The sequence below is a fragment of the Lolium rigidum genome, chromosome 1 (assembly GCF_022539505.1).
Source record: "Lolium rigidum isolate FL_2022 chromosome 1, APGP_CSIRO_Lrig_0.1, whole genome shotgun sequence".
Taxonomy (NCBI): Eukaryota; Viridiplantae; Streptophyta; class Magnoliopsida; order Poales; family Poaceae; genus Lolium; species Lolium rigidum.
Genome location: NC_061508.1, coordinates 280,150,122 through 280,169,292, shown reverse-complemented (window position 1 = coordinate 280,169,292; position 19,171 = coordinate 280,150,122). Strand labels below are relative to the sequence as shown.

Here is a 19,171-nt window from a genome sequence, read left to right as displayed (position 1 = left end):
AAGAAAAATCTCGGGGGCTACTAACATAGGCATCCCAAATGGGCCTGCCGAATATAGTACCCGGGGTTTATTGAAGGCCCACTACCCGAAGAATAAGAAGATTCGGGAGCCCAAGATGTATTTAAGGAAAAGATAGAGTTGTAATAGGAAGTATTATTTGTAATCCGGCGGGATGAGTTAGAAACCGTCCCGAACTACGTAATCTTGTATAGCACGAATCCCTCGGCTCCACCTCCTATATAAAGGGGGAGTCGAGGGACGAGGAGATCATCGAATCATTGTCTGCAAACCCTAGTTTTCATATTCGTCGAGTACTTTTCGGCTGAAACCTTCGAGATCTACTTGCCCTCTACTTCTAACTAAACCCTAGCCTACAATCCATAGGCATTGATAAGTTAATCCCTTGTCACATAGTTACACATTGTTGTCGTCATAGGTCAGACAAGTATGTGACTCAAACAGAAAAATATAAAGCCTGAGTTCATATTGGAAGGAACTACAAAATGAGTAAGTATATCGAAATTCCTAATTCCTCATGGGAGAAAGGAATGTCATATATCAAATTCCTTATTCAAACTATGCAAAGTATTTCATACCCTCAAATGATAAAAGGGCAGCAAGAAAAACTCTTAACAAAAAACCTTATCAAAGGACGTCGATCATATGCAGAATTTCAATTGCGTCATGCACATTCATAGCTCTGATGGTGGCACACAACCACCACAAATCTACTATACATAGAGGCAAATAGGTAAAATACCTTGGTTGAGGACTAATTCCTATGGTGCTGCTGCCAGCCTGCCATACATGTGAAAGCCAATTTAGAAAGGCAATTTAAACATGATTGACCTGCTTTTAAGTTGTGGCGAACATCCTTCAGCCTGGTGAACGAGATAAACATTCCATTCAAAAGAACAACTCGGATGCAAAACTGATGTCTTCCATAGAAAGAAATACCTGATGCAAAATACAAGAACTATTAACACGGAGCAAAGTGCAAACCCAAACCGGGAACCTCTATTTGAATCAGACCTTAAGGTATATACTGTAAACAGAAAAAGAGTATACATATGCCAAGTAGCAAACAATACGTTATCCTGAACCATGGGCAATTGTCCTTTCATGTAAATCTCGTATTGTGTTTTAAGATCAAAATGTCTTATTACTGAAGTAATTACATATTTGAAAGCTAATTACATACTGAAAAGTTTGTCCCAAAAATATGCATCTTAGTTTCTTTACTGCCAAAAGATTAACAATCAAAATTTTGGTAATTTCATCAAGCAGCATACGTTATCATGAACCATAAGCACTTTTCAATCATATAGAGGTACAACAAAAAATAAAATCATTTCATAATTTCATCAAGCGCAATATTAAAAGAAAATATATCATACACAAAATAGTACAGTACCATATTTCTGGCCTCCAAAAGATAAACGAAATTTTGGTGGGGATAAGAAGGGAGATTTCTGGCCTCCAAAAGATAAACGAAACTTTTGGTGGGGATAAGAAGGAAGATGATCCATGACCTGGGGACGAAGATACCAAAATTATGAGCACATCAAAGGGAGGTACGTAAGGAGGATGAAGATGTAAAGAGATTGAGGAAAGAAGAGAAGAAAACATATCGTGATGCGGCTTCGCCCGTCCAGAAATCGATCCACACCTCACACGGCATTTTTTTCCCGTCCTTGGTCACCGACAGAGTAGCATCCCATGGTGGTCTTCACTGCTACTCCCGCCTTCTGGAAGAGGAGATGAGATGACGGCCCCGTCGATCTAGGGTTAGGGAAGGCTGCAGGGGAGGGATGAGCTAGGGTAGAAATTACAAAGGAGGGCAAAGAGGAAGAGTGCCAGGGAGGAGGAGGAAGCACGGAGGAGGAGGAGCCTACCTGCGGCGTCACCGGCGCCGGGGTGTGCTGGACGCGGGTTGAGCCTCTCCTTCCGAGAGCTCTCTGTTCGGGAGGGGAAGAGAGGAGGCACGGGTGGGTGGGCGGCCGAGCAGGAAAGCTACGGTTTTCATCGGCGGTTTTATTTGACAAATGAACGCCTCAGATCGACGCGGAGCTCGCTTCCAGATCGGATGGCATGGAGTGGTCTTTTTCTCCCTACGTATCGTGGAGCATCCTCAGATAGGGCAAAGGGGTACGCACTTGCTTGTTCTCAATGGTACCTTAATTTTCGGCAACATTTCCGTTGCTGCAAATATATGTTGCTGTAAACACTGCACATACGTTCAAAAAAAAAACACTGCACATCGATCTGTCCTACGTACCTTCTCGGCAGCTGAACCATGGGTTGAGAGGTTAGTCAGCTGATGAGCTGAGAAGCTCGATATGCTTGATAGGTGCTCACTGACCCTGTCGGACGCGAGGAAGAAGAGTAGGAGGGTGGGGAGAAGAGCCCCAAGGAGGAACGAAACCGAGTGACTGACGCTGGCGCCGTCGTGCTGCATGCTCTTCAGTATGCCCATGTCGACGGTCGACCACCTCAACTGTAGAGTGGAGCCTCTACTGTAGAGTGACTCCTATATATAGTGCTATACTATCAGCTTGGGAAGTCATGTCTTCAATCCGAAGAAGAAGGCATGGCTGGAAAAGTTGCGCGGCCGCGCGACCGACCAAGAGGTGAGAGATCAACTTCTTGTGCTGTACTTAGCTCATTAGCTGGCCCTGCAGGCCTGCAAATACTTGAACAGTTGAACGCCATTTCGACCAGTAAGCAAATGAATTGCGATGTACTCTTCCAAAGTCGAAGATCTACCGTATGCACGCAAAGGAAGGTATATCCATTAGTCGTAACGCAACTACGCAAGTGTGCATTCCATTAATCGTCCACACGGCCGGCGCTGTCGTATCTGCTGCCCCGCCGAGACGCGCGCGCGCGAACCTAGCTCTGACTTTTTCATTCCTGCGTAAAAAATCTCTCTGGTTCCTATCCCTGGCAAGAAGACGAAGTAGGGATGGGAAGCGTGAGAAAGAGATTAAGTAAAGCAACCGTAATCCTTATACTCGTAACTGACGGCCGAATGCTTCTCTTTTGAACTGCAGAACGTCAAATTATGTGAAATCATTAGGAAAAGTCCGACCTTCTCCGAGGCCCGCCTCGTCTTACCAACTATTGTTAGAACATAGGATCATCTAGGCTAGATCTTAACGGTAGAACCATCTGGGCATCGAGTTTAACTTGACATCTGAGAGAGAAAACAGAGAGATGGGAGAGGGGAAAGTGCACCTTCTCGTTGACTCGACGAGCCTGTCGGGGTGGCCATGGTGAAGGGCGGCGGCGAGGGCAGGGAGTGGGCGAGGCGGTGGTGGCGGTGCTTCCCGTCACTGTTGCGAGCCATAGATCAGTAGGGTGTGTCGGTGGGGCGTACGACGCGCGACGAACCTCGTTTTGCATGCCACCGACCCCCACCTCTTTATATAGCGCAGCGTGACAGGGTCGGGCCCCCCGATCAGGGGCAGGTCAAAGGGGCCCAGTGGGCCATTGGTCACTCTGCTGGACTTCCAGATTGAGCCATTGGGCCTAGGTGGGAAGGAGATCAATCTAACGTTCTCCTCCTTGATCTCAACTTTACTTTTAACTTTGTACTTTTTGGATCAGTACATAGAACATGTTTCATCGTCACGGCTCAATTGCCGATAGAATCAGACAACTACAATATATTTCTCTGTTTTGAAACAAATTTTATTCCTTTTGGGCCTCTTATGACCAGAAATGGTAAGGCTTTCCCTTAAACCCATGCCGACTAAGTGTTCCTTGAACACACTGGGCAGTAAGCATTTCGTTAGCGGACCCGCGAGCGTATCATTTGTCTTTATATGCTCGAGACTTATAGTGTGATCCTAGACCTTGTGTTTCACAACATAATACTTTATCTTAATTGGTTTCATAGCATTACTCGACTTATTGTTGTGAGCATAAAATACTGCAGGTTGATTGTTGCAGTACATTTTTAGTGATTTGTCAATACAATCTACCACTTTTAAGTTGGGTAACTTGATTAAGTAACTTCGGAGGACTATAATAGTACAAATTGAACTAATCTCCAAAGTTTAAAAAGTTATATTAAAAATGTTGATAATGTACGATTGTTAGCTAGTATAGAAGGCCATCTTGGAGGCGGGTAGAAACACACATGGACAACAGAATAGTGATAGTCGCCCTTTCAAACAGACGCAAGCATGGTGCTCAATGTGGTAACTCGTCGGACATGGATGCAAAACGAAATTATTTTGAGATTTGCAACTTTGTTGGAATCGATCATCCTGGTTCGGATCATGGGTGTTAGACTGTATATCCTGTATTTGTAATCTGTAACCTGTACGTACCTCTTGTTACCCATATATATATAGAGGTAGGCCACGCCCCAGAGCGTTGAGCCAATCCCACCCAAAACAACCTGTGTCTCTATGTTTAACATGGTAATCTCTCCTTTCTAGCACCTCCCGTAGACTCCATCTTCGTAATGTTCTTTGTGTTCCACATGTTACTCGCAATCTATTATCTGTTCGTAAGTTTACTTATGATAATGATGTTTTTTGTGAGTTTCATCCCTTTCATCTTCTCATTAAGGATCGAGTCACACGGGAGGTTCTGCTAGAGGTCGGGTCCATCGGGGCCTCTATGCGGCTGGAGGCGCTAGCGTCTGGGTCACCCGACCCGGAGGTCTTCAGTGGTGTGCGCGTGTCCTCGGCTCATTGGCATGCGCGGCTTGGTCATCCTGCATCTCCCATAGTCAGCCATGTCATCAATCGTCATGAGCTTCCTACATCATCTAGTAATAAACCCTTAGCAGTTTGTGCTGCTTGTCGGCGAGGAAAGAGTCATCAACAACCTTTTGTTTCTTCTACTCGTATTGTTACGAACCCACTTGAACTTATTTATTCGGATGTATGGGGCCCTGCCCAAACCTCCGTCGGTGGTCATAAGTATTATGTCAGTTTCATTGATGCTTACGATCGATTTACTTGGCTGTACTTACTTAAGAGCAAAGCTGATGTGTTTAATGTTTTCTTGCAATTTCAATCGCATGTAGAACGCCTTCTCAAGCATAAGATCATTCATGTTCGGTCGGATTGGGGGGCGAATATCGCAATCTCAACACCTTCTTTAACAAACTTGGGATTTCACATCGTGTTTCTTGTCCTCATACACATCAGCGAACGGTGCGGTTGAACGCAAGCACCGTCACATAGTTGAAACTGGCCTTACTCTTCGGCCCATGCATCTGTACCTTTTCGGTTTTGGAGTGATGCTTTCTCCACTGCTTGCTTCTTGATCAACAGATCTCCCACTAGAGTCCTACACATGAAAACACCTCTTGAACTACTGTTTAAGGAAATCCCTGACTATACGTTCTTCAAAGTTTTTGGTTGCGCTTGTTGGCCCCACCTTAGGCCCTACAATAATCATAAGCTTGAATTTCGTTCCAAAAAGTGTGTTTTTCTTGGGTATAGTGCGCTTCACAAAGGCTACAAGTGCCTACACGTTCCTAGTAATCGTGTCTATATCTCTCGAGACGTTGTCTTTGACGAGAATCTGTTTCCCTTCTCAAATATGCCATCATCTCATTCTGTGCCACCCACAAACTCCACTCTTGTTAGTCCTGGCCAATTTGATGATGCTGCATATTCTCCTGCATTATTGCCTAATCACGGTGCGAGTGCTGTTCGCGGCGCTCGCGTGGAGGTTCTGGATGCCCCCGTCGACGCTCACGTCGATCGGTGCATGGCACATGCACCTGCACCACGCCCCGAGGCGCCTCCGTCGTCGCCTCTGGCGCCCAGGCCTCCATCGCCTACGTGGCCTCCCTCGCCTCCTGCGGGTGGGCCGACGCCTGCGTCACCACCTGACGCTCGTTCCCCGGCCTCAACTGCATCGTCGTCGCCGTCCTCCAGCGACGCTCCTCCGCCGCCTCCAGTCAACGCCTCGCTGCGTCCCCACACTCGCAGTCGCAGTGGAATTCATCGACCCAAGACACGCACTGATGGCACTGTAGCATGGATTGCTGCCTGCTTGGCTCAAGCGCAGTCTGACCCAACTGCTGAACCCCGTCACTACCAAGCTGCGATGAGCATCCCGCACTGGCGTGATGCCATGGACCTTGAATTTCAGGCTCTCCGTCAGAATGACACTTGGCAGCTGGTTCCTCCTCGTTCTGGTGTCAATATCATTGACTCCAAGTGGATTTTTAAAGTCAAAAAGCATGCTGATGGCTCTATTGAGCGGTACAAGGCTCGGCTGGTTGCAAAAGGCTTCAAGCAACGGTATGGGCTTGACTATGAGGATACGTTCAGTCCCGTAGTTAAACCCACCACTATTCGGCTGCTTCTCTCACTCGCTGTCACTCGAGGTTGGGATCTCCGTCAGATGGATGTTCAGAATGCTTTCCTTCATGGCGTTTTGGAGGAAGAGGTATACATGCGACAGCCTCCTGGTTATGTTGATTCTGCTCGCCCCCAGCACCTCTGTCGCTTGGTCAAGGCACTCTATGGCCTCAAGCAAGCACCTCGTGCATGGCATGCACGGCTTGGTGCTGCTCTACGCTCTCATGGTTTTGTGCCCTCTACGGTCGACACTTCATTGTTCCTTCTTCGGCGTCCGGAGGTTACCATGTATCTTACGGTTTATGTTGATGATATTATTACGGTTAGCTCCTCTGCTGCAGCTACGGATCGTCTCATTGTGGCTCTTGGTTCCGATTTTGCTATCAAGGATCTTGGCAAGCTACACTATTTTCTTGGGCTCGAGGTCACTTATCCTGGTGATGGCCTTGCGCTTTCACGGCGAAGTACTCGCAGGACCTGTTACGGCGTCGTCGGCATGCTTGAGTGCAAGGCTGCTACTACGCCTATGTCTTCCACTGACACTATGTCTGCTACTGATGGTACTCTGCTGTCTGCTGATGATGCTACTGAGTATCGGAGTGTTGTTGGCGGTCTCCAGTACCTTACCATCACTCGGCCTGATGTCTCCTATGCAGTTAACCGTGTCTGCCAGTATCTTCATTCACCACGGGACACTCATTGGTCTGCTGTCAAGCGCATTCTGCGCTATGTTCGTTCTACTATCACCTTTGGACTTCATCTCAGGCCGGCGCCTTCAGCTGTTCTCTCAGCTTTTAGTGATGCGGATTGGGCTGGTAACCCTGACGACGAGGCGATCAACGGGGGCCATGCAATATTCTTTGGTTCTAACTTGATCGCCTGGAGTGCACGTAAGCAAGCTACAGTGTCTCGGAGTAGTACTGAAGCTGAATACAAGGCCGTTGCTAATGCCACCGCGGAGCTCATTTGGGTTCAGTCTCTCCTACGTGAGTTGAGGATTGTCCGAGAGGCAGCCACCTGTCCTTTGGTGTGACAACATCGGTGCTACATACTTATCCTCAAACCCGAGTATTTCATGCCCGAACGAAACACATCGAAGTTGACTATCACTTTGTCAGAGAACGAGTTGCCAAGAAGCTACGCGAGATCAGGTTTATCTCATCTAAAGATCAACTTGCTGATATCTTCACCAAACCATTGTCGCTTCCCGCTGTTCACAGGATGTAGGCGCAATCTTAACTTACTGAGCACTTCAGGTCACAGTTAAGATTGAGGGAGTGTGTTAGACTGTATATCCTGTATTTGTAATCTGTAACCTGTACGTACCTCTTGGTACCCATATATATATAGAGGTAGGCCACGCCCCAGAGCGTTGAGCCAATCCCACCCAAAACAACCTGTGTCTCTACGTTTAACAATGGGCGGCGTCAGGGGTATGCCCGTGTATGCCCGGGCATACCAACAGATTTTGGCTCAATTTTTTTTATTAGGCCCAAGCCCATGGAACAGCTCATCTCATCTCCGTATCGTTCCAACCAGCGAGCCAGACGACGTGAGCCAGGGAACTCTAGGCAACGGCGATTGGCGGTTGGGCACTGGGCAGGGGCGCAGGGCACCACCGCAACGGCGATGGCCGATCGAAGACCGCCTCACCGGCGACCTGCGGCCGACTCACCGGTGGCCAGGAGGACTCGTAGCCTCGCAGGTACGAATCCTCTCCTCTCTTGCCTCTTCTGCTCTTCCCCATTCCGATTTAGGATTTAGATGTTTATAGTTGTCTATTAAATTCGAAATTACCTGCACCAAATTAATTTTTTTTAGGTATTTAGGAGAGAAGTAGATTACTAAACTAGCACTAAAATTAGTAGATAGAAAATCAGACTAGGCCATTTGCTCATATCTGAATTTTTTTCCATTGTTTTGGTTGTTATGTAGATGAAGAAAAAGAATGGTGATGGGTCTGCTGGAAGCAGCATATGTGGAATAAAGCTTCAAAAGCAAAGAAGATAGATGAAACATCCACCATTAAATCAAGTGTTTCTCATGATGAGGTTGAGAACAATTTTCAGTTGGCGCTAGTGCAAACACCAGATGAAGAACGTGATCCGAACAACAGCGCCGGAAAAGCAGCCCCAATTGTGGAAGATGATTTGTCAACTGATGAAGATGGTGAAGCAACACATGTAGATTTGCAGGCCCTCAAACATGACCCTGGCAAGCAGATTCCCATACCGAGATATGCTGTCAACGACCAAGATAGAGTAAGAAAGAGATACACCGAGATGGGGCCATGCCAACCAAAGAATCACAAGTTTTTTTGTCACAGTAAAGAGTGGAAAAGATTGCCGCTTTTGCCATGTTTGGTTTGCATAATTTCCATGGATTGAGTATAGTGTGGAAAAGGATGTTGCCTTCTGCTTTGTTTGCTATTTGTTCAAGGAGAAAAGAAAATTTCCCGATGGAGATTCATTTGTGAAGAATGGTTTTAGGAACTGGAACATGAAAAAGAGATGGTGAGACATGAAGGTGGTGTTGGTAGTGCTCATGCTGAAGCTCAAGAGATATTTGATATGTTCTGTACACCAAGAGCACCAATCTGAGCATCTCTTGCTTCAAGAAACTCACAATACAAGGCTTTGTATTTGCAACGTTTGACATGCACACTCGAGTGTTTGAGGTTTCTATTGCATCAAGGCTTGGCATTTAGAGGACACGACGAAAGTGAAGATTCACTAAATAAAGGAAATTTCCTTGAGCTCTTAAATTGGCTTGCAGGAAATTTTGAAGAGGTTAACAAGGTCGTTCTCAATGATGCTCCACATAATTGCAGGATGACTCACCATGACATACAACATGAGATTATCAAATGTTGTGCGCGGGAGACTACTAAACTACTCATTGAAGAACTTGATGGTGGTCAGTTTGCAATACTTGCAGATGAATCTAGTGATGTGTATCCGTAAGGGTATATTGCCCCTATGTGTAGTTTTGGTAATTAGTGACAACCCCTATGGACTAATGTTTTCATTGAGTTTATATGAAGAAATGTTCCATAGGTACTACTTGTATTCCATGTGTTGGATTCAAGTATGGATACCATGAAGATAAAGATATACCTTGTGTATTAGCATCAAGATCATCGATTTGAATATATATATGTGATATGAACAAGAAGAAGAAATGAAGATGGAGTTCTTATGTGGAACTCAATATTAACCATGCTCTAGCTTATGTGATAAGCAATGAATGATCAAGATCTTGAGTGCTTGATTCCAAGTGAAGAACTCAAGATATGGCTGTAAGTCGGTGTCATGATAGGCTCATGAGTTGAGCCATGGTTGACTAAAATTTAGAGCATGCAAACAAATGAAGAGTTCTTTATACACCTCAAGATAGTATGATAGAGCATGAGAAGATACAAGGTTGACCAATACAAAGAACAAAGAATAGATTCGAGTTTGGTCAACACATGAAGCATGAAGAATGTGCCACATAAAGTCATGTGGTATGGTAATCCTTGTCAATTATGCTTCATGAACTAACCCATCATATATGTGCCCTTGTGTTGTCTATGTGGATTAGGTATCTTTCCATGGGCATGCATCAAAAGTGAGATCTCATATAGCCCATGAGAGGATGACATCAAGTGGTGATCGTCATCAAGGTTGAGTTGGACAAGTTCAAGTTGAGCATCTCAGGAGGATCATATGCTTGAAGCTTGCCGTCCATTTTGTGATAATTGACATGTGAATATGTGCATCAATGGAGCTTTCCATCATGGTGTATGGGGAAGCATTTGTGAGTCTTCATGAAGCAACAAAGATCAAGTGATGCATTCCGGCTTGAGCGGAGCTTGAAGAGTTATCATCAAGGTCAAGCGGGATGCGCAAGGCAAAGGTATGACCTTGCTAGGTTTTCCTTTTATCGGTCTCAAGGTTGGTGTTGGGAGACCGGGTTATAGGATAGATAGCCGCACTATCAAGAGGGGCTTTCGGTTGGGTAACTTGATCACATCGTATTAGGGAGCTCAACCCTTTGAATATTTTGCATATCCCTATTACTTTTGGGTGTTTCCATGTGAGAGGTTCTTGAGCTTGTTGCTAGCTTTACAACAAGCCCAAGTTCATCGAAAACGGAATCCGCATGCATCTTCTATTGTGTTTTTGAGTTTGGACATCTTCACCGTTTCTTGACGGTGGGAGACTCCCTCTCTAGAATCTCTAAAAATATCCTGTGAGGAGTCTCCATAGTTCCAGTTTTTTGGGGGGCTATTTGTCGTTATCTTTCCAACAAAATTGGTTTCATATCAATCGGAGTTCGAGAGCATTTTATGTTTAAAAGGAAAAGAACAGGTCTTCTAGGTCCGGCTGGACCGGCCGTGGCACCAGCCAGCCCGGCGCCGACCGGCCCCTGGACCGGTGCACACTGGGCACTATCCAGTAAGGTTTTCAGCTTCGCCCGGTGTTGGCCCGGCCTGAGGTTCGGTTTGGACCGGACTGGTCCGGTTCCACACCCGGTCTGACCGGCCTGTGGACCGGATGCCCCGGCACGGCCCGGCTCCTGCTCCGGTGACAACCGGGGCCATGTTCTGTATGTCACCAATCCGCCCCGGTCACGGCCTGGCGCCAGGTCCGGTTTGGACTGGACGGTCCGGTCTGTGGCTCGGTCTGACCGGCCCCAGGCTCGGTTGACCGGCCTCCTCGACTGTGCTGAGCTAGACACTTCCCCAACGGTAAGATTTCTTGGGCTATAAATAGGCATTCTTCCACCTTGGGCTGAATAAGTTCTTCCACTCTCTCCTCCATTGTTGATTTTGAAGAACTTGCCCTATCTCTTGATTCCCCCCATGATTCTTGCTCATTCTTGAGGGATCTAAGAGAGGAGATCTAGATCTACAATCCCCACCAATCCATTTCTCCTCTAAGTGAGGGGAACCCTTTTGATCTAGATATTGGAGTCGCATTGTAATATGATCTTTTCCCCCATGTCAACATCATTTAACATGTGTTATCTCTTTGTTGCAAAATTTGATCACCAAGCATGCAGATACTAGCACATTTCATAAACCACTTCACCGTCGTAATGTCTATATTATAATCATGGCACTTTGGTGTCTCATAAAAACGAAATATTTTTTCAGTGGGTGAATGCATGTGGTGCCTTCGTCAATTTCAATAACCGTTATTTTTAGGCTCAATCTCTCAAAGATGCCTATAAAAATAGGATGCGAAAAATAAATTATGATCATGATAGAATCCTGCCAAGGGCAGGGCAACAACCAAAAACTGAAGCTACATCATTAGAAATCCCATTACCAAAAGGCCCATATGGGTCCAGTATATGGCCCACAGGCCCAGCCCGGCCCGCCCCAATCCCCCAAAATCTCTCTTCAGTTCAGTTGAGCCACACCGAAACAGCGGCAGGAGGAGCTCCCGATTGTTTTCCCGCACCCGCGATGGACAGGCTTATCTCTTCGCCGCTCCACCTCACCCGCGCGCCCGCCTCCAGGCCCCGCTCCGGCGGCCACCACCACCTCCTCCCCGCCACCGCCGCGCCAAGGTCCTTCGCGCCCCACCGCGGCGCCGTCGGGCTCAGGCTGCCCCATCTCGCACCGCTCCTCCACAGGCCGCCTCCTTCCGTCCTCGCCGCGGCCTCCGCCTCCCGTTCCGTCAATCCGGCGCCGCTGGAGCAAGATGACGAGACCGCCGCCGCCACTGTGTCTCCGTCCACTGGACTGCGCCGCTTCTTCCGGAAGGTCAGTGCGCCAGTGCTCTGCTCTGTTGCCTCTGAATTCTTGCGGACAATCGTTAATTAAGGCTGGCCAAGAACTGTGGACCAGACGTGGAACAATGGTTGGAAATTTTACGTTCTTGCGCGCGATAATCCACAGGTTGCATCGGCCGCGGTTGTCGCCTTGTTGGCGGCGCTGGTTGTGGCGGCAATCCATCCGTCGTGCATGGTGCCGACGGCGCTGGCCTCGGCGCTGCACGGCCACTCCCACTCCCCGGCCGTCACGGCGGGCAGGAGCATCTTCAAGTCGGAGTTCCTCGGCAGCGCGTGGACGGGGTTCCTGGCCGGCTGCCTGCACACGCTCTCGGGCCCGGACCACCTCGCCGCGCTGGCGCCGCTCTCCATCGGGCGGTCGCCGGTGGAGAGCGCGGCGGTGGGCGCGCTCTGGGGCTGCGGCCACGACGCCGGCCAGGTCATGTTCGGCCTCCTCTTCCTCGGGCTCAAGGACCGCCTCCACATAGAGATCCTCCGCACCTGGGGCACCCGCGTCGTCGGCCTCACCCTCATGGTCATCGGCGCCATCGGCATCCGCGAGGCCACCCAGGCGGCGCCCTGCGTCGCCGCCGCGCTCGACGGCGCCGCGGGCGGCGCGCACCAGCACGGCGGGAACTCGCTGGAGAAGGCGCTGATGAGCGGCGGCGGCAAGAAGAAGGAGATCAGCTTCGCCACGTTCGCCACGGGGATCGTGCACGGGCTGCAGCCCGACGCGCTCATGATCATCCTGCCGGCGCTGGCCATGCCGTCGCGGGCCGCGGGGGCGGCCTTCCTCGGCATGTTCCTCGTCGGCACCGTCATGTCCATGGCCAGCTACACCGTGCTCATCGGGACCTGCACGGAGGCGCTCAGGGAGAGGGTGCCACGGATCACGGAGAAGCTCACCTGGGCCGCCTCCCTCGTCGCCATCTCCATGGGGATCGCCATCATCGTCAGCGAGTCCTTTGGAGTGAGCCTATACTGATCGTCATTCTGGTCCAACGAGTGGGAATTTTGTTACATCACATCCTTCTTCTTGACATCTACTAGATCTAGTTTACGATTTAAGCAAGAAAATCTTATGTTAGAATTTGCTTTGGCTGCTGTTGAGATCGATCGATGAGTGCCAATTTGGTGCAACTGCTGTTGTGATCTGGATGTACTACTACGAACATTACTTGAGCAATGCAGGAAATGTCCGATTTCCTCCTGTGATGTACTGAAATGTTTGCTGATTAATTGGTGCTTTTGTACTGTGATGAGTTTTTTCATGGACCTGCGCTGGCACTTTCTTTGTACCCTTTGAAGATTCTGGTAGTTTTGTATCTGAAACTAACTGTGCATTTATCTTTTCTCCTCATTTAGAGACAGGGAGTCCATGCCAAGGTTAAAACTCATAGACACGATGTAACTAAAAAGAACATCGAAAGATATTATAGCATGTGAAACTGCAAAATATCTAGAAATTCAATTCGGCTGCCGGATGCATATGCTTCCTCTACCAAAAAAAATATTTTTTGAAGGGAAAATTTTGACAAAAAATTCTACATATACATCCACAGTATATGTGTATTCGTCAAGTTTCGCGAGGAACCAAAAAAATTTGTGATCTATGTAAAAAAGAGAAAAATTTATCTTCTGAAAAGCCTTAATTTTAGCATTGAATTTTTTCTTTTTTACACACCACACAACAAATCGATTCTCATGAAACTACTTTGTGAGTGCGTAGCACGTGAAGATGTACATGTAATTTTTTTGTTTCAATTTAAAAAAGATTCAAAATGTGTGTAACTTGTATTTCACCATATGCTCCCATATGCCAAAACACCACTCTCTACATTATTTTTTGCTGATTTAGATATGATCTCTTGCTCAAGGCATAAACCAACGTTAGCAGGAAAAATAACAACTAGAGTAAACAAGGTGGCATGAACATGCGATATTCCATGGCCATTGGAGCAAGAACCGAAGTGTTGGTCTTGTAGTAACTTTTTTTCTCTAAAACTCCAACAAATAAATTTAACACTTTTGAGAATATTGATAATTTGCGCAAATAGTGAATGCGTATGCACATCCAACCTACAGGTATGGAATCTTAGGCTTTAAGTTTGTGCGCCCTAAGTCGGATCATGCAACTACCCATTAAAAGTGTTAGCGAACATATCTGATTAGTTAATTAGTTGTTCATATCTGTAACAATAGCTAGCGAGATAAGTACTAGTCTAGTCGATCTCCTCCGTAGTTTATTACTTGAGAGATATGCGCCGGTTGTACTGCTATATATAGCTGCACCATCTGATCGATAAAGCTCAGCTGTTGCATCGCCTATCTCTTCTACCTAGCTCAGGCTCTAACATGGTATCAGACACCTAAATCCAATCTTCCAAACTTTCGCTGCCCACCCTCTCCTTCGCCATGAGCGACTTCTAGGACAGCTCGTCCGACTCCGATGACGGCTCCGTCGAGAACTTAGGCATCCCCGTTGCAACTCAGCCCCTTCCCACTCCTCAACTCCAGGCCCTCCGGATTCGCGACCACGTCCTCGTCACCCTCGACTACGAGAAGGACAACTATGGTCTCTGGAGCCGTGGCTTGTCGCTTGGAGGACCGGCTGACAAGAGCGCCGCCAAGATACACACAATAGCCGAAGGTGGAGCGGCGTGTGTCCGGGCATCCAGCCCAGTCGGCGTCGGAGTAAGCGACGATGTCGGTGGAGGGTGTGGCCTCGAGAAGAAGACCGGAGGATGTAGTGCCACGGGTACCGAAGTATGCGCTTGATGATGGCGAGATGACAGTCGCGTGGGTCATGCATGTGCAGGCACGTTTGCTGCACGACATAGGCTAGTTCCGGGCATGTCATGGTGAGGTACTGCAAACCACCGGCGAGGCTGTGATATTTGGATGGATCGGCAACCGGAGAACCAACATCAGTAGCCACCTTGGAGAGGGTGTCCATGGGTGTGGACACGGGTGTGCAGTTGGCCATGCCAGCTCGTTGGAGAAGTTCTCCGGCGTACTTGGCCTGGCTGAGAAAGAATCCGCGAGGAGTGCGGTGCACTTCAAGGCCGAGGAAGTAGTGCAGAGGTCCCATGTCTTTCATCGCGAACTCATGCTTGAGTTTGTTGATGATGGCGCGGAGCAGAGTTGGTGTAGAGGCTGATAGGACGATGTCATCGACATACAACAACATGTACGCAGCCTCAAAACCCCGCCATAGTATGAAGAGCGAGGCGTCGGAACGAGATGCGACGAAGCCGATGGTGATGGCGAAGGCGGCTAAGCGCTGGAACCATGCCCGCGGTGCTTGCTTCAAGCCGTAAAGAGACTTGGAAAGCTTGCAGACATGGCCGCGGTGTAGCTCGTTGACGAAGCGAGTCGGCTGATGGCAATGAACTTGCTCCTCAAGAACGCCGTGGAGGAAGGCGTTCTTTACGTCCAGCTGATGAACTGGCCATTGACGAGAGGACGCAAGGGTAAGAACAGCACGGATCGTCGCCGGCTTGACGACGGGCGAAAAAGTTTCCCCGAAGTCAATTCCTGGGCGTTGCGCAAAGCCACGCACAACCCATGGCGCCTTGTACCGCTCGAGAGAGTCGTCCGCCCGAGTCTTGTGTCTGAAAACCCACTTTCCTATAACCACATTAGTTCGAGGAGGAGTCCAAGTTTTGTTGGACATGAGCGCGTCGTATTCTTCCGTCATGGCAGCCCGCCAGTTGGGATCCCGAAGTGCCTCGCGAACGGAGGATGGGATCGGAGAGATGGAACTGGTGACAACATTGGCGTAGCGAGGGTTGGGTTTGTGAATCCCGTGGCGAGCACGGGTGATCATCGGATGCCGATCAGGGGGAGGAGGCGGCGAGGATGGAGCATCCGTGGGGGAGCTGGGTTGGGCGGCAATCCTGGGTCGCGGCCCACGGTCGAGGCTGGTGCGGGGGAAGCGTGGGCTGGGGAGCCGCCGGGGCCCATGTTCCTACTACTCAGCAGCTTCCTGACATCATGACGAAAGGATTGCCCAAAGCTTCATTTCAGCATTCTCCTAAGTGAAGAGGCTGTGACTGCGGCGGGGTGTTAGCGAACATATCTGAGCTAGCTAGATAAGTACTAGTCCAGCCGATCTCCTCCGTAGTTTGTTACTTGAGAGATATGCGTCGGTTGTACTGCTATATATAGCTGCACCATCTGATCAATAAAGCTCAGCTGTTGCATCGCCTATCTCTTCTACCTAGCTCAGGCTCTAACAGAAAGTGAGACATAGGTGGTGCTTCGTCAATCTTACCGATCTGAGTCGTCTTCAGTCTTTGGCATGAGATGGTTGATTTTGCAGGTGTGAAGGTACTCTTAGGGTGCGTTCGGTTCCAGAATTTGGTGGAACGGAACCGGTCCGTTCCGTGCCTAGGACAATTCCTGTGTTCGGTTTGGTCGGAGGAACGGAACCAAGTAGTTCCTAGGAACGGCATATTCCTTAGATATGCGGAATGCACACGTCCGGCCAAATCGGTCGGACGGCGAGGAACCGGTCGCTAACCAGCCAAACTAATCAAACTAATCGTTCCAATCTTCATTAGCACGCGGGAGCAAGCGGGAGGCGACGGCGGCGCGCACAGGCGGCTGTGGCGGTGGCGCTCGCAGGCGGAGGTGGCGGCGCGCTCGCAGGCGACGGCGGCGCGCTCGCAGGCGACAGCGGCGCGCGAGCAGGCGGCGGCGGCGCGCGAGCAGGCGGCGGCTGTGGCGGTGGCGCTCGCAGGCGGAGGCGGCAGCGCTCGCAGGCGGAGGCGGCGGCGCTCGCAGGCGGAGGCGGCGGCGTGCGCAGGCGGCTGCGGCGGTGGCGCTCGCAAGCGGAGGCGGCGGCGCGCTCGCAGGCGGCGGCGGCGGCGCTCGCAGGCGGAGGCGGCTACGCGCGCGCAGGAGGCGGCGGCGGCGCTCGCAGGCGGAGGCGGCGGCGATGGCGCGCGCAGTTTCCAATTTGTTTTTTTCCTCTATTAGCCTGTTTTGAGTCAAATTAGCCCGTTTTGAGACAAAAGGCAAAGTTTAAGTATAATTATGACTATTCCGTTCCGCTCCAAATTTCTCCAACCGAACATAAAATGGAACCGTTCCGTTTCTCAATTTTGTCCGAACCGAACACGGGATTGGAACCGTCCCGTGACCTCGGAGTGACCTCGGAATGGAACCGTTCCGTTCCATCCCCTCCGGTTCCAGAACCGAACACATCCTTAGGGCATGCCCAACGTGGGTGCTAAGTGAACCAAACTCCCGTCCACTTTTTATTATAAGAAATAACTTTTATTTGCTTTCACTCGTCTTTACATTTTTAGCATTAACTAATTTCGAAAATATAAAATATCTTGACTTCTTGCAATTACAACCAAAAACCCCAAAACATCTTTATTAACTTGTTTTAGTTTACTTTCTAGTTTTACTTATCTGTCTAGTATTTTATTGGGATTGTTCCCCCAAAAAAATAGAATTTTATTTGCTATTATTTTACTTTACAAATACCAAAGCCTTGGGTTTGACAACCACGTTGTGGAGTTGGAGCACAAGACAAAGACTTTGCTTTGCAGATTGGTAGACGAGGTTGGAAGAAGCTTCAACTTTGTTCCCCGAGAATCCGATATAAACCCCGAGTCACTCTTGTGGAGAAAATTTTCTCTTGTTGCATCACTTTGCACTTGGAGTTCCAACGAATCGACACACTTCTTGTTGTGGCATCAAGACATTTTCTAGCGCCGTTGCCAAGAAGCAAGCAAGCAACACCACAATTGCAATTACCACAGTTAGACATTTTTCTGGCGCCTTGCGAATTCCCAAGCTTGGGGGGCTGTACCAAGTTCTTCTTGTACTGTAGATTTGCAAAGCATTTTTCTTTGTTTTATTTTTGTCTTTCTTGGTTTAGTTGTTTCCTTTCAGTTTTCTCTTTACTTATCTTATACACAAAATCCATAAAAATAGTGTACTTTATTTTTCTTGCAATATGGATGAACAAACTACTAAGCTATCTGACTTCACCAATGTCCCTAATGCTCAATTTATTGCTAATCCTATCACATCTTTTGAAATAAAAGCTGATTCATTTGAAGTTAGTCCTAGGCTACTTAATCTTATTGCTGAATAATTTGGTGTAGTGATAGTGAGGATTGATCCGTGCATTTACATGACTTTTGTGAGCTTTGTGATATGCAAAAATTTAAGAATGTGCAAAATAATATTGTTAAGCTTAAGCTCTTCCCATTCTCACTTAGAGGAAAAGCTAAAGATTGGCTATTGTCACTGCCTAATGGTAGTATCAACTCTTTGGAAAATCCTAAAGAAGCTTTTATTAAAAAAATACAATCCTTTTAAAATCTTGCAAAATAGAAATAGCATATAGACTCTTTCAAGAATAATGATAATGAACATACAGATACAGCTTTGGAAAGAATTAAATCACGCTAAGAACTTGCCCCTCACATGGAGTAAATGAATGGACTATTTTGCAATCTTTCTATAATGGTTTAAACTACATGTCTAGAAGTATGTTAGATTCTGACACTGGAGGTGCTTTCATGACTAAAATTGTTTTCGAAGCTAAATCTATTTTAGAGAACATACTACAAAACTTTAGCCAATGGCATACTGAAAGGGCACCTACTACATCATCTAGGAAAATCAACTCTGTTGAGGAAGTAGATTCCTTGACTGCTAAAGTTACTCTCTTGCAAAAGTTTGCTAATGATCCATTTTTAATGTTCATCAAACAAGATTTGGTTTATATATTGCTAATTATGTTATCAAAGAAAAGATAGAAACATACATTAATGAATGCTACCACCAAAGTTTGGGGATGCTTGGATCCCCAAGATACAAGTTACTATTGAAAAAGAAACTTATCATGCTTTATTAGATTTAGGATCAAGTTTTGGTGTTCTATCTAAAGAATTATGTGATTTGCTTGATCTTGATAAGAAAATGAAAACGTGTGATATTGATCTCTTACTTGCTGGTGATTCTACCAAGCATGCATTAGGTAGAATTGATAATATTATGGTTGAATTACATATGACATTTTTCCCTGTTGATTTTATTGTTATGTA

The 19,171-nt window shown here is 47.7% G+C and overlaps 2 protein-coding genes across 2 annotated transcripts in view; one reads left to right on the top strand and one right to left on the bottom strand.

Moving 5' to 3' along the window:
* The window catches only part of LOC124659310 (uncharacterized protein At4g15970-like), an 8,596-nt gene extending 6,120 nt beyond the window's left edge, over positions 1-2,476 (bottom strand). The window contains exon 1 of the mRNA XM_047197228.1: positions 2,253-2,476. Within this exon, the coding sequence (XP_047053184.1) occupies positions 2,253-2,476 (224 nt within the window). The remainder of the gene's footprint in view (positions 1-2,252) is intronic.
* Positions 2,477-11,772: 9,296 nt separating this feature from the next.
* On the top strand, positions 11,773-13,369 carry LOC124683773. Its single transcript, XM_047218226.1, has 2 exons — positions 11,773-12,090; positions 12,226-13,369. Exons 1-2 carry the CDS (start codon positions 11,791-11,793, stop codon positions 13,081-13,083), a joined length of 1,158 nt encoding a protein of 385 aa, XP_047074182.1. The 5' UTR covers positions 11,773-11,790; the 3' UTR covers positions 13,084-13,369.
* The last annotated feature ends 5,802 nt before the right edge of the window (positions 13,370-19,171 follow it).